Source organism: Apaloderma vittatum, unplaced genomic scaffold (assembly GCF_000703405.1).
Source record: "Apaloderma vittatum isolate BGI_N311 unplaced genomic scaffold, ASM70340v1 scaffold11279, whole genome shotgun sequence".
Taxonomy (NCBI): Eukaryota; Metazoa; Chordata; class Aves; order Trogoniformes; family Trogonidae; genus Apaloderma; species Apaloderma vittatum.
In genome coordinates this window covers 1-15459 of record NW_009735843.1, presented here as the reverse complement: position 1 = coordinate 15459, position 15459 = coordinate 1, and the positions used below count along the sequence as shown (strand labels likewise).

The 15459-nt window shown below is 36.6% G+C and overlaps 1 protein-coding gene across 1 annotated transcript; it reads left to right on the top strand.

Annotated features, from left to right (window-relative positions):
• Positions 1-953: 953 nt before the first annotated feature.
• On the top strand, positions 954-15452 carry USP16 (ubiquitin specific peptidase 16; the record flags this gene model as incomplete). The annotated part of the gene is made up of 13 exons (XM_009876749.1): positions 954-1014; positions 3546-3724; positions 4366-4469; positions 5723-5826; positions 7600-7781; positions 8758-8850; positions 9547-9677; positions 10040-10127; positions 10998-11076; positions 11952-12043; positions 12854-12910; positions 14025-14189; positions 14768-15452. Coding segments are annotated over exons 1-13 (2020 nt in total), but the record flags the coding sequence as incomplete, so codon positions are not given.
• Positions 15453-15459: the final 7 nt, after the last annotated feature.

Sequence of the window (15459 nt, the reverse complement as noted above, 5' to 3'; positions counted from 1 at the left end):
AAACACAGGGCCTTACAGGGGCTACAGACTAGAAGTTAAAATGTTCTGCTGTCTGTGCAGTAGCAGCTTTTTTGAAGGCAAGCACTTTTCTTAGGAACCTGCAGTAGTAGATCACTCTTGTCTAGAAGGGTTTACAGGCATACCAAGTAACAGACCACACCTGCAAGCTGGAGCGTAGAAGGTTTCACAAAAGCATGAGGAAAAACTTTTTCACTGTGAGGGCGACGGAGCCCTGGCACAGGCTGCCCAGTGAGGTTGTGGAGTCTCCTTCTCTGGAAACTTTCAAAACCCACCTGGACGTGTTCCTGTGTGGCTGCCCTAGGGGATCCTGCTCTGGCAGGGGGGCTGGACTAGATGATCTTTCGAGGTCCCTTCCAACCCCTAACATTCTGTGTGATTCTGTGTGTAGGAAGTCAGTGATAGTTCTTCCCCAGGGAAGAAAATGAAAAATTGGAGCTCACGTTGTCTGCATATTTTCAAATATGTTAGAATATTTGCATGTGTCAGGCTTCATCAAAGATACAAGGAACGTGCAGCAAAGAGGAATACTGTAATTGCAAAAAAGTTCAGCATTTAATTGGAATAAACCCAATTCTTTTTCATAAAACCTCTGTGCTATTAATTAAAGTGCAAGTCCTAATGTTTCTTGATACTTAAGTTTCCCATCTTCTTCTTCTTCTTCTCCGTGGTGCTTTTGATTTAAGATTTTAAATCATTTGGATTTTATAATTCACACTGTGATGTTGCCTATATAACAGTTAAACTTGGTTCATGATAAAGTAAAATTACTTTAAAAAATGTCAAACCAAGTTAATTCACCTCAAGGGACATCTTGGCCATAGAAATAATTTACTGTTTAGCAATGAACAAGTAAACTCAAAACCTACTTTCTAATTTACTGTCTTTCTTTGCTAGGTCACTTTTCCATGTAAGAAAAATTACGGACTACAAATATGGGAAAGAAACGCATCAAAGGCAAAACTGCACAGTCTGATGAGTCTCCGGATACGCTGGGTATGTTTCCTCAGAGAAGTCTGTAGGCCTAATGTTTGTTTTGACCTCAAAGAGGGCTTGAAAACTCATTAATATTAGAAGGTTTTTGCACTAGTCACTGGCTTTGAAGTCTCATTTACAAAGTACGGGTTTGTATAATTGAAACTGAAGTCTGCCATGAAGCTTTAGTGTTGCTACTTTTCTAAATAATAATACTGACTTGAAAGCTAGAATTATTTTCTGGTTTTTAAGAAATTCAGACACGCAATTTTTTACTGATACACAGATCATATCAAATCGTATAAAATTCCTCAGAATATGAAGGGTTTGTATAGTCAGCTGCTAGGTTTGTCATGATAGATTTAAATAGCATTTTCCTAATGAAGATTCTGTTGCAGAACAGTCTTGCTTCAGTAGTAAAGTTTGTGATTAAAATATTTATGTGAAATCATTTGTCTTTACACTAGCAATTAGCTTAATACTGGCCCTGTGTACCTCAGCTCTCTAGTCCTTGTGCTTTTTGATTAAAACCTCTTTCTCTTCTCACCTTCTGTTCCTAATAGTTCCTAATCCCAGATAGTTAATGTTATCCTTCCAGCTGTTCTGGATCTCACCCGTGTGTTGAAATTGTATTTATTATCTTCTTCACCCTGGTTATTCCAGCTCTTGTTTTCGCTTGTGCTGTGTAGCATTCTTTTCTACCATCTTGTCTACCAGGTCACAGACCATGTCCTGCCCATCTTTACTGGTGATCCCAACTGGGGAAACAAGTTGAGCCACGCTAACTGAACTAGGAGAGAGTGCACTTACAGTTTTAGCCAGGTGGCCTGGTGCGATGGCCTGTTTATTTTAAATCCAAGTCTATTCTACTTGGGTTTCCTGGTTGTCCTGGTCTTGTGGCAGCTTCTGTCTCCTATGGCTTTTTACCTTCTTTTCTTGGGGATTTTTCAGTGGAAGGGTTTTTTGTGTGTTTTTTTTTTCCCTGTGGAGTTAAGATCAATGTCTGCTAGGACTGTTCCTCATCTTTCTTCAGCGAAGAAATCGGTTATGGTGCAAATGCTAATGGCATCTCACTTACTTGGCTAAAAATAGGCTAGCTTGCCCTGTCAAAGTCATGTAAAGCCACAAATGTAAACTAACGTTGATCATTGTGAATAACTCCACTGTAATAGTAGTGGCCAGTACAGAAAAGGGCTGTTTAAAAAAGACAATTTTGAAGTTGTAGATGATGCTTATATTTTTTTTTAAAGCCTCTGAGAATGCATCTAACTAGCATTTGTACTGTGGTAAAACCCTGTAATCTTGGGCAGAAACAGAACAGGTACAAAACTTACCACTAGTTTCAGCTCATGCCAAAAAAAGTTTGCTCTCTTGAGGCTATAATCTTGCCTATGGTCTTCAACAAAGATAGATTCAGAGCTGTTATGCTATCTGAGCAATAAAAATAGCTCTGTAGCAGAGGATGTGAGGCAGTTGAATTGTGTAAAGATCTGTGTAATTCTTCTCATAAAAGCTGATTTTTATTTTTTTTTACGTATGAAGCATGTGCAGAATTTTTCTTTTAGCATGGACTTGTTTGCTTTCTGCTTTTTTAATTTTGAGATAACTCTTTGTACTGTCAGTTATTTGACCCTGTATTTGCAAGTTCAGACATTTGTAAATGCAAGTAGTGAAGAAGGAGGCCCGTTAGCTCAGTCGGTTGGAGCGTGGTGCTGATAACACCAAGGTCGCGGATTTGATCCCTGTTCGGTCCCCATGTGTTGCCTGATGTAGTTGAGAGGCGTCCCTGCCCATGACAGGGAGGTTGGATTAAATTAAGGTCCCTTCCACCCTAGGCCATCCTATGATTCTATGAATTGTGGGCTGATCATACTAAATGTCTTGGAAGCCTACACTGGGGGGGAAAAAAAAAGGAAAAACATCAAAATACGTTCTTCATGTTTTATTTGGAAGAACTTGAATCAGTTTGCATGTACACTGTTAGTCAGTAGCAATTTCTCTCTATGTGACTAAGGCTTACAGACAGCTTTTCTTTGTCCAAGTGATGGTGTAACCAACGATCTTAAAAAATAAACAAAAAGAAATAAGACTTACAGACAGCTTTTCTTTGTCCAAGTGATGGCGTAACCAACAATCTTAAAAAATAAACAAAAAGAAATAAGATAGTTAAATTCCTGAGAGTAGCTCGTAGCAACAGATGTCCGTTCTTGGTGTAACCATTCTTGGAGTTTGGCTAACTAGGTTTCGTTCACACCAGGCCCAGAAGATGCAGCTCTGAGTAGGGCGTAACATTGTAGTGCGAAGTGATAATGGTGTAGGTAGGATGACTCTGCCATTCTTTCTGTCACAGTCTGCTGCATTAATTTCACTGAGGCAGCTCAGCTTTATTTTTTTTCTTTTTCTGTAATTCAGTAGTTTAATATGGATCAACAGTATTCCCGGGGTTTCTTTGACTCTAGGAAGGCTGTCCCAGTTTCTAGATTGCTACCCATGTCTTTGGTGCTTGCATTTGTTATGATGCCTACATCTTTCTTGTGCTGTTTATTTTGTAGAGCCTGTGTGCAAGCATATTCGTAAAGGACTGGAACAAGGCCATCTGAAAAAGGCCCTGCTGAATGTGGAATGGCATGTTTGTCAGGACTGCAAAGCAGACAATAAGACACAAGAGAAATCTGAGGGAGAGACTGGTGAAAGCCCTTCAATTTGGTTATGTCTAAAATGTGGCCATAGGGTATATCTTGTTTTGTTGTTAATTTCTCTTAATATCTTTCAGTGTCTCATAATGGAACAAGAGAGCTTTTCCACTAAACTTTTACATTCTCTCTTTTTTTTTTCTTTTAAAGGTGGTGTTACATAAATGATTTTATATACTGTAGTGCAATTGGAAAAATGTCTGCTCTGAACTGCAGATGAAGTACTTAAATGCCTTAGTGCCAAGCTTCTAGCAGGCTTAAGGCTACACCACCATCTTGAGGACTTGTTTTCCTAGAAAGTCCACATTATTTTGCTAAGAAGATAAAAAAATTGTGTTCATACTCTGAATTTATGATTTTTACAATACGAACTTATGCTTACATTAGTTTATTAAACTTAGGACTCTGCATGCTGGTGAGGTTTTTGTTGTGTTTCATTCTTCAAACTGGAATTTGTAAATTAGATACACAGTCTCTGAGCAACTTTATAGTTATTCTGCACCCAGTACCTTTCTTTCTGCAGAAATAAGTGTGAAATAAAGACCTATGTGTTCATCCTAATTAGTCTAACATAAGTAAACTGTTTTCATTTTAATACTTTGTTTATACTCTTAACTCTCTATATATTTCATTGATGGTCAACTGGAATTTTTTACATTTCTGGTTCTCAATGTTACAGGGTTGTGACAGAAATTCTCAAGAGCAGCATGCTTTAAAGCACTACACAACGCCAAGATCAGATCCCCATTGTTTGGTTCTCAGCTTGGACAACTGGAGTGTGTGGTGAGTTTGTCAGGCAACAGTTAGAAGACATAGCTAGAGGGCAACAGAGGCTGGGTTATAATTTGTGTTATCTTTTCTTTGTGAGTTCTAGGATTTATCTCTGGACCTACATAAAGCATTTCTACACACAAAAATCCCAGCTGTCTTTCCTGAGACTCTCTGTTGGACCTACTTATATTTTTCTCCCACTGGTCAGATGGCCATCACTGAAAAAACTTCATTCAGTCCCTTGATTCCCTTGATGTTACATACAAAACTTTTCACAGATGAAAAGTTATGATAGTTCATGGAAGGAACTATCATTTGTTATTCCAGGAGTGAGAATGCGTATTTTTATAACTAATCAGACATACAATAAATACATACTCAGGGATCCAAAAGTTCAGCCAATTTTTTTGAGGAGATATGGAAATTAACAGCTAATTCCAAAAATCTTAGAGATTTAAGGAAGCACTTTGCTGCAGACTTCTGCTGCTTTTAATATCAGAAAATAGTCTGACTTACGATAATCCTGCAATCTGCTAAATGTATTTGTGCCTACAAACTGCAGGTGGTGTGTTTTGAGGTGCAGAAGTATTTGCATTGTCTTCAATACCTTTTGTCACCTCTTCAAAGAGCTGGTTGGGCAGAACTACAAAATCAGCGCACACAGCTCTCCTTCAGCTGTATGTGTTCTGACACAATTTTAGTCTTACTTGAGCCTTTATCACTGCAGCTTCTTTCACAATTTCATTTAAAACAGATTAGTGGCCTAACCATGCACTTCTTTGCTCATAAAGAGACAAACAGGTTTGTAACAGCAATGGACGAGTAAATAACAGTATGCAGGAGTAACAGAGGACATTGATTTATGTCTTATCCAGTTTAAATTTGGTCAAGTACTTGCTTGGTTAGAATACCCAGAATATTTTTCCATGCCATAGCATTCGTATGTCATTTTCTTAGGGCCTGATATCTTTCTTTCTTGATTTTTGGTAAAATTTTCTCTGCATTTATTTTTCTTGCAACAAGGTTTCTTAGCACATCTTTTAAGAGTCTAATTTATATTTGTACATTTCAAGCTCCAGTCACTAAAGTCACTTAAAGATGACTTTTTAAACTTTTATTTTCTTGATCAGAAATAGATCGAAATTTTCTAAGTTTTTGTAACTTTGTGTAATGAATTTCATCAAACAAGCAAATAGTTTATGATTTTTAAACAAGAGAAAAAATAGGATTAACTGTTTTTCTTTGGGGGGGTGGGGTGGAGACAGGTGCTACATATGCGATAATGAAGTTCCATATAATTCCTCAAACCGATTGGGCCAGACTGTGGAATATGTTAGAAAACAAGTTTGTCTTGACTCAGCACATGCAGGTAAGTAGTTACGGTATATATACAGTACATCAGAAAGTCCCTTAAATGTAGGAGACAGTACTGTAAATCTGGAATGGGCACAAAATTAGATTTAACATTTAGAGCACCTTACAGCAAAGTAAAATGCCTAAGTAGACTAACTGGACTAGGATTTTTTGCTCATTGTCCCCTAAACTTACAGATGAGAAATACAGGAATAGGAGGAAAAAAAATGCAGTTTTACGATGACTTTTTTTTAAATGTGGTGTTCAGTTGTTCTGTGAGGAGTTGACGTTCAGTACTTAGAAGTGCTGTGTTTATTTGTCAGTATTGCTCAGACTGTCTTTAGATGTAAGGAAAATTGTCATTGCTTACAGATAGTTTGATTTGATATTTTAAAAGTACTTTTGTAGGTATTTGTGAATGTATCAGATGGAATGACTAAGTCTCCACCTGTTACAGGACATTTCCTAATGGAAGGAATATACAAGAGGATTTTTCTTCTGGGTCTACATTTAGTATAGGTAGCTTCAGCGTGGTCAGCCTGCAGTCTGTCTGCAAAACTTGGCTGTTTTAAAAGGAGACAAACCCAGCAAAACCCCCTGATTTCCACAATGGCAAAACTGTTTCTGTACAAGGCATTTCCACTAGAAAACCTGGCAGAATCTGCATATCAAAATAAATGCTACAAGTCATGGCTGTCCAAAATTCCAACACCATTCTACACTTGGGTGACATCTTGCCCCTTTGGGAATTAGATCCCAACCATCCAGCAGTGCCAAGTGGCTGTCTCAAAGTATTTGTTCAGGAAGCAGCTGAGGTTTTCCCACAGGCATCAGAATCTTTGAGTTGTTTTGGTCAGCCTTTCCCAGATACGTAGTTTCTCTACATCTACTATTTGAACTTCATATTGGTTGCCAAAACTTCTTCAAGTTTGAACTGGGAAACAAATCAATACCAGGGTGCAGTTGTTGTCTGTCTCAGGTGTTCCATCTGTTGTTGTCCATCCGTCTGTTTCTTGTCCATCTGCAAAGATTGTATTGCCCGTTTTCTTTACTTTTCCTGAGCTGGCATTACTTTATTTGAAAGCTAATCTTGGCTCACAGCCCTCTTTATTAGAAACCTAGTCAATAGTAGGCTACCAAACTGGTAGAACCAGTGTAGGTGTTAGCCTGAAAATTACCTTAAATTCCCTTATGGTTTTATCGAGCAAGTCATTGAAGTTTTGAGCTATACACCAAAGTGATTCTAGGGAAAATATCTTTAGCATGTCTTAAAGAATATGAACCTTACGGTTTGATCTGTTTAGCTTCATGAAATGAACATGACAATGCTTCGACAGTAGAAGGTCGATGCATTTCATTTCAGACAATAGTGTCATGTCAAAAGGGATATTATCTCAGATACCATCTTGCTGGATGTTTTATAAAGCCCTAACGTAGGTGATTTTGTGGAATGAAATTTCAGATAACAAAAGCAGAGTTTCGGAGGCTGTTGGCATGAATGGCTTGTAGGCTAAGTGGCAAGTTTAATTTGCTTGCTGATCTGAAATAGCATTTCAGGGCGGGTTGTTTCATAGTTTTTGTTTGTTGGCTGTTTTGTTTTGTTTGTTTTTTAACTCTTGTTACCAAAACAGTTTAAGAACCTAAACCAGTAGTGTTACATTTCTACAATTACAGAATTAATGATAAAATGTTTAAGTTTTAAATATAGATTGCTGCTGCCTATAATAACCTTTTCCTATCCCATTCCATTACTGAGTTAATATGTGGGCTTTTTTTTTTATTATTTCAGTAGAAAAACAAGAAGTGAACAAAGAATTTGAAAATAAAAAAGTAGAAAAAGACAGCAAGAATGAGCAAGAAAAAGAAGTCTCACATAAAGAAGAGAATTCTCTTTCAAGTACTAACTCGGAAGTGACTGTGAAAGGACTTAGTAACTTGGGGAATACATGTTTTTTTAATGCAGTGATGCAGGTACAGTAGTTATTTCTACTCTTAAAAAATATTGAATAGCAAAAGAAAAACAAAAAAAAACCCCAGCTCAGACCACAACAACTGCAGTGTTTTACAATGACACAATTAGAATGTGCTTTTTCTCTGCCAAGAATGATGGATTCTTTCTAAAAATAGTGTGTTGGCCCAGAGAAATATGATGAAATTAAACTGCAGGTTCAGACTTGCTCTAAAGAAAAATATAGCAAACTGCTTTGTCTTTGAGGGACAACATCTTTCACTGATGTAGATTAAACATACCAGCTAGTAAAAAATAAAAATAAGATACTTTGGCACATAACCCTTGCTGACTTCTTAGAATATTAGAGATTAATAACCAAAGACCATAGATGTTCACTGAAACAGAAATGTCTCTCTCAGCAACAGGAAAGCAAGTAAAACTAAATATTAGGAGGATGAGCATATTGCATTGCCATCCTGTGTGTCTTGCTCAGCTAAGAAGTGTTTGGGTAGAATAAACTTGCTGTTTCATGTGTATTAAAACTCACATGTAATCTTGTGTTCTGAAGCTCTTGATGCTGAAGCTTCACTCAAACTTGCTGGTTTTAGTAAATGGTTTGATTTTTATTATTTTTAAAAAAAAAATTTTAAATCAAGCAAATATGCACACTACATCTTGCCTTTTGATTTTAGAATCAGACGTTAGTAAACAGATTGCCAGAAGATCAGTTTGTAAAAGAATAGTACTTTTAGGCTTTCTACAATCTCTGGTATATATAGAGAGGACATTTGGAAGTCCAGTTAGCTATATGGAACGTACCCTTAACTGTTAAACACTGTTAGAATTTCCAGAGCGGTAGTTACTCCCTACGTCTGTGTTTGGCAGAAATAAATTGCTGCTGATCTGATTGCTACAAATTCCATGACCAGTGGAACTTGGCTGCCCTTTGTCTTTTTCCCCAGTTATCAATCTTTTTCTTTCTGTTATGTTCTGCAGAATTTATCACAAACTCCCATCCTGAGAGAGCTGCTTAAAGAAGCTAAAATGCCTGACACAACGATTAAAATTGAGTCACCTGAGTTATCCATGGTATCTATGTTTTGATCTCCATAGTGTTTATTCTCACCCTTCCAGTCTGTTAAAGAAACAAGCAACGGTCATCTCTGGATTTTAAAGCTTTTTCAGCTAAATGCTGACAAAATTAAGATGCAAAGTCAGTGAGAACTTCACCATTGACTTCCATAAAGCTGCCTCTGAAGTCAGCAGAGGTCTTTGATTCAAAGTGAAAGAGCCATGATTCAGTGCTCTAACTATTAGTTATCATCAAAGGAATACTTATGCTATGATTATGTTATTTACAGGATGAAAACATGTAATTTTTGCTGTAGTGTTACTTGTCTAAATGCCAAATAGGAAATTAGAGGATGTCTGCAGCAACCTTAAATAATGCACCTGTCATTACAGTTGGGGATTTGAATGGGAAAGAAGAATTATGCAGTTTAAGAAAATGAGGTTTTTTTCTTTCCGAATAAAAGCAAGAAATCCAGAGTTGCAACTAAGCTATAAATAATTAATAGTTCCTAACCCAGTGTTTTCTTATCGTATCATGAGAAACCATGTGTTGAAATATTTTGTTTGTTTTGGTCAGATGAAGTTATGCCATTTTGGAATTTTGTATATTCTACTTGATAGGAAAGATTAGGAAAAAGATCAGGAAAAACTGACTTCAGAAGGATCTGTCACCAAATTAAGGCAGAACAACTTTGTTGCTTTTGTTTAAAACAGGAACCTCAGCTGATAAAACTAGATCAACCAGGTCCTTTGACATTAGCTATGTACCAGTTCCTGACAGAAATGCAAGAGACAAAAAAAGGGGTAGTCACTCCTAAGGAACTTTTTGCTCAGGTTTGTAAAAAGTGAGTATCTGTCCAATTGCATGTCATAGCGAGTATGAAAAAAGTTTGTTATTTGTTTAAAAAGTAGGTAATTTTTCTCCCTTTTTGTCCTTGAGTTCACATCACGTTATTTAGTTGTATTTAATGAGTTTCGAAAGAAGAGAATAAAGAGCAAAATATAAACAAATAGAAGAAAAATGAAAGGTGTTCAGTGACATATCCTGATTAGCTAGCTTTGTATTTTTAGGAAATACCATATATGGACACTTACTGCTTTTATATACATACATGCCCAAGACTTCGTCCTTTTGTGTCTGGTAGGAGTTGCTTTTACTTTGTCTCTAAGCTCAGTTATACATTTCAATTATTGTTTCATTTAACAGAGCAATACGCTTTAAAGGTTACCAGCAACAAGACAGCCACGAATTGCTTCGTTACTTACTTGATGGAATGAGAGCAGAAGAAATCCAAGTGAGTGCTGCTTTCGTAGTTGTGCATACCTTTCTTGATACCCCAGGCTGAGACTTTCTCCTCTGCTGAGGAGAGAAAGAATATTTTTTTCTGACATAAGTCAACCTGCCTGGGGTGGTTTGTGCTGCCTGTTGCACGTACTTGAAGCAGATTAATAATTGAGCTGTAGAACCAGGCAGCTTAAGCAGTGGGGTTGCAGAGGAGCAGCCACGGCTATTGCTAATTTTTTTTAACAAAACAATTCAAAGTTTGTTTGTGGCTATCCCTCTTACACATATTGCACGCATTGTATATGTTTCTAAGGTAATTATATTTTCAGCCTTTTCTGAAAGTAGTGTGCTGGTCATTCTCCATGCTTTTCTGTTAAAAGCAAGTAAAAAGGTTTGGTTTTGCTTGTTCTAAAGGTTTTTGGTTAATTCAACACTTCTAATATAAATGTCCATTGTTCTTTGGAATTAGATTGACTTGTCCAAAACTTTTACAGGAAAAGTGGGTTTGGAGTATGTGTAGTCACCGTAAAGAATGTCCTTTTGTCTTAATTTCTGAAATGTCCAAAATCTCACTTATGGAAATTTTTAATATTTTTTTTTTTAATTCCCCCAGTTTTAGTTTGAGCAAGTATTTCATTCTTAGACTGTTTTTCATACATGCTAATTGTAACATTATGGTTGCAAGCTTGTTTCTTGCTTGGTTATATTTTTAATATCCAAAGAAACTATTTTGTGCATCTGCAGGCATTTGTGGTGTTTGTATTGATTCTCTTAATTGGTGAAGAGTAAATGTTTTCCTGGATCTGAAACATTTTCTAAAACAAACTAACCGAATTAGTTTACTGAATTTTACAGTGTCTGTTTGTTTTGAAAATTTCAGCAAGTAAGTGTTGGAATACTGAAGGCATTGACTGACTCTAACAAACAAAATGAAGAAGAACTTAAAAAGAAAATTAAAGGTAAAATACATTTTGCTGAAGTCATTATTTAAAATCTTCTGTTTCACTGAAGTACCCAAAGTAATGCTAATAGTAATAAGTAAAAGACCCATGTCTAATTGTAAAACTATTCTATCTCTTGAATTGTGTCTATCTAGAATTTAAGGCTCCATAGTGTTAGTCTATTTGTATAAATGTCTTGCTGAACTTGGTGGCATTTCCTTCTTAACAGTGTAAGAGAGAGTTGAATCTATGGACTTTATACATCAAAATATGTTTGGGTAGTGTTTAATCATTCAAATGCTATGTAAGAAATTAAATTATTAGAACAATGAATGTAATGATTTATTCAGTCCTAATAGTCCGTTGTCACTTAGCAATGGTACAATAAACAGTGAACAAAAGAATTTTTAAACTTTTCAGCATGACTTAGATTAGAAGATGAAGAGCAATTTAGATTGAGACTATGTGCTACACTGACAATATAACTTGAGGAAAAATGGTTTTGTTCGTAGGGCACCTGTACAGAGAAAAGGTGGTGCTTTTTTTTATTTTATGTTCAGTAAGTCCTGAGAGAAAACAGGAATTCTTACTGGGATGCAATACTTCTGAGAAAACAGGGAAATGTGTTTGAGCTGAGAAAGTGGTAAAGCTGTTGGTTCAGTCAAGCTGTCTCCTGCAAATATATTTTTGCCCCCATTCCTTTGATATACGAAAGAATCTTAATTTAAGAATTTTACTGTACTTCTTGAGGAAAGAGAAGAGGTCAACACGTGCCATCATACCTCTTCCATACTGTATTCTCTTCTTTTTATTTGGTACGCCATAACTAAATTGGTTGCCAGTATCATATTTTTAATATTATTAACTTTACTGTATACTTTGTCAATTCTCAGAATATGAAAAGAAAAAGGGAATACAGAGTTTTGTAGATCGAATCTTTGGTGGAGAATTAACCAGTACGATTATGTGTGAGGAATGCAGAACCGTAAGTAAACTGCCTGCTCTGAATAGCCTAGAGTATAATTTTATGTAATCTGCAGGAGAACCCCCAAAGTCACTACATGTAGAAATCAGTGAAACTGGAGAGGTTTGCGTCAGTTAATACGCTTCTAAGAGTTAACTAGCTGCATGCTTTTCAAAGAGGGGCATGATTTGGCTGAAATGTTTCTTCCCATATATTATAAAGCTGATCTTTCAGTTCCTTTCAGATTCCTTCCAGAAAAGAAGAGGTCAGCAACAGCAAGCTGCCTCCACCAAGAGAATTCACTCTTGAATTCTTAGTAAACACCTTCCAGTGGTACAAACTGTAAAGTGGATGAGTTGTTCTGCTACCTGCAGTATGCAGCCAGGGGCCGTTGGCTTTTTCATCTGATGATTAAGTCTTTCCTTTTGACACACTAGAATGACCGTGGGATTGCCAGGGAAACGGTTAAGCTGGAAAGCACTGTTGAGATAATGTATCCTGAGAATGAAGTAATTAAGGGTGGTCTAGATGGATATAATGACAGGTTGCAGATATCAGTCTCCTAGGCCCTGAGTTGGGTTCTCACATTCCTAGGCCACTAGGAAACTGAAGTTTGTAGAAGAATTTCTTACTTATTTCTTTGTAGCATGACTGCTGGATTTTGGTTATGGATAGCTGTTTGTGAAGGTATATTAACTGGTTTTTACGTTTGTGCACACAAGTGAAAGCAAGCATTGAATGCAAATGAGGCTACATACAAATAAGCCAATTGACAGCAAGCCAGCCACTTTCAAACAAAATTAAATTGGACTGTTAAATATTCATTTAAAGGTATCCTTGGTCCATGAGTCTTTCCTTGATTTGTCACTTCCCGTACTAGATGATCAGGTAAGAAATTGTGCGTGCTTGCATTATGGCTTCGTTTTTGTTTGCTTATATGAAAATGCCTTTATTATATAATGATTAGGGAATTAATTTGCATCTTTCTAAATGTCTCTTTTGAAAGTTAAATTATAAATTTGCCCAGAAGGATAGAGAATAAGATTTTCATGAGAGTCATTCCTGCAAGCTGTGGCTCAAACTGTCTCTGGAAAATCACTGATAGTGTGCTGGTGATCTTGCTGCTTTGTCAGTTAATGTTTCTAATGTAGAGATTATTTTAGGGCATTATCTAATACGTTCCAGTGTTGTCTCACTGCTGTAGATTATCAAGGTGCAAAGAACAATGTTCCCCAATTCATTTTCACTGTTTTGAAACTGAACTAAATTGAATGACAGTGATGGGTTCCTAATGGTTGCTTAAATGCGCTTTTTTTCATCCATTTTTCTGCACCGAGTGCAAAAAAAACTTATAGTATTCAGGTTATAGAATAAAGTTAAGAAACACTGTAGAATAGTTACTTGATCAGTGTTGTATTTGATCGACCTCTAGGCACTCAGAATACTTATTTCACTTTGTGCTTCATATTGATAATCTATATATATAATATTTCAGATTTGTTACATAGCACTACTTACACAAAAGCTAATGAGTAAATATTGAAATGAAGCCCCTTCAGCCAAAGGGATCATTTGTTTTCTGCAACAAGCAAATTTCATTTCAGCAGAAGCAAACAAGCTCTGTGGCAGGCAGTTCAACTGAAAATGTCTCCACTTGTGTAAAATATTAATCTTGTTAAATGCACATCTATTAGAGCCAAAGAGCATGCTGCCCTTTTAAGGGTGCAGAATTTGACTCTTGGTAACCTGATTTTTTCATACTCTTTCGTTCTGCAAGTCATTGTTTCACGTGGATTCTCTCTGGAATGAGACACCTCTTTCGTAAACATTAAGGTAGCATAAGTGAGTTAATTGTATGATACAGTCACTAAAATATTATATCTTGAGCTGAAAGCTCAGAAAATATATCAGCCCTACAGCTTTTCTTTGGAATGCTATTTGGTTTTTCAGGACAGTATCATCTCTCCTTCTTGGTTGTTCTGTGGCTTTTTGGTTTTTGTAGAAAGCAAAAATTACAAATGAGAGAAACATAAAAAAAGCCAAAGAAAAGGAATCTGAAGATGAAGAGGACAAAAACGACTGTTATCTTAAGCAGAGAGATGAGCCCCCTGGTGCAAGTAAGCACCTTCAGAAAAAAGCAAAGAAACAGGCCAAGAAACAAGCCAAGGTTGGTTTTGATAAGTATTTCACTTTTATTAATGAAGCGCTTGCAACTTCTGGTAAAACAAATTATTTTTGTTTTGCTGGTTTAGATGAAGAAGGCGACAGCTTAGAGTTTCTCCTCAAATGCCCAACAGTTATATATCTACATCTTTGCTATTAAGTTACATGTTCTGTTAAGAATTGCTGTGCTAAGAATATGCTAATATCCAGAAGAATGTGGAGTTTATGTTGCCTGTCTGAAGTAGCATTAATTTGTATCAGTCATTAATTGCAAGAACATTAACAAAACTTCAGGATACAGACATAAGAAAGAATGAGGAAGACATAAAGGGAATCATTAGTTGTGTTTTGAAGGTACTGTGTAACAAGGTGCAGTGGGAATTGTCTGAGTGAAGATAAATTCAGTATTGGTAGGAATTGATCACCCCTAATTAAATCATGGATTATTTTCCCCCCTGTGCCCTTTGCATCTATGGCATGCTATAAAACTTCTGATAAAGAAATGGTAAGAAATACTAAATAGCATTTAGACTAGCTCTGTTTTTTTGTATTCTTGTATCTTTTCTGTATCACAATTTGCAGAGCCAGCGTCGCCAGCAAAAACTTCAAGGAAAGGTGCTTCACTTGACGGATATTTGCGCAACTGAGCAGTCAGAAAAAAACGTCGAGTATGACCAAGAATCAGAGGCAGAAGTTAATTCTGAAACTCGTGATGTGAAGCAAGAAGAGGAATTGTCAAATGATTGCAAAGATCACTGCCTACCTCAAAAAGACTTGAGCATACAGGGAAGTAATAGAGAATCAGTTCAAAGCTTACATGAAAATACAGGAGATCCAGAACAAGAGTGTGTAGAAAGTGAGTCTCTTGTGGATCTTCCTATGGAAGGCTTAGATTCTCCTATGAAGCTTGTCAATGGCCTTGACAACCTATCTTTGAAAGTTGAGGATGATGAAAATGAAGATGAGGAAGAGCTCGCTACTGACTTTTCAAAATTACACTTGCATCCCAACTCTGAATCCGATATGAGTACTTTAGATGATGTTCAAACTGTTCCTGTCAAGACATGTGAAGTATCAACTGAAGATCCAGAAACAGCGTTTTGTACTCTTGCAAACAGGGAAGATTTGGACTTGGAAGAAGGTTCCATCCATCACTGTTTGTATCAATTTACCCGTAATGAAAAACTTACTGAGACCAATAAACTACTCTGTGATGTATGTACACAAAGACATTATGGACCAAAGCTTTTCAGAAGAGACAGACGAGGTAGGAG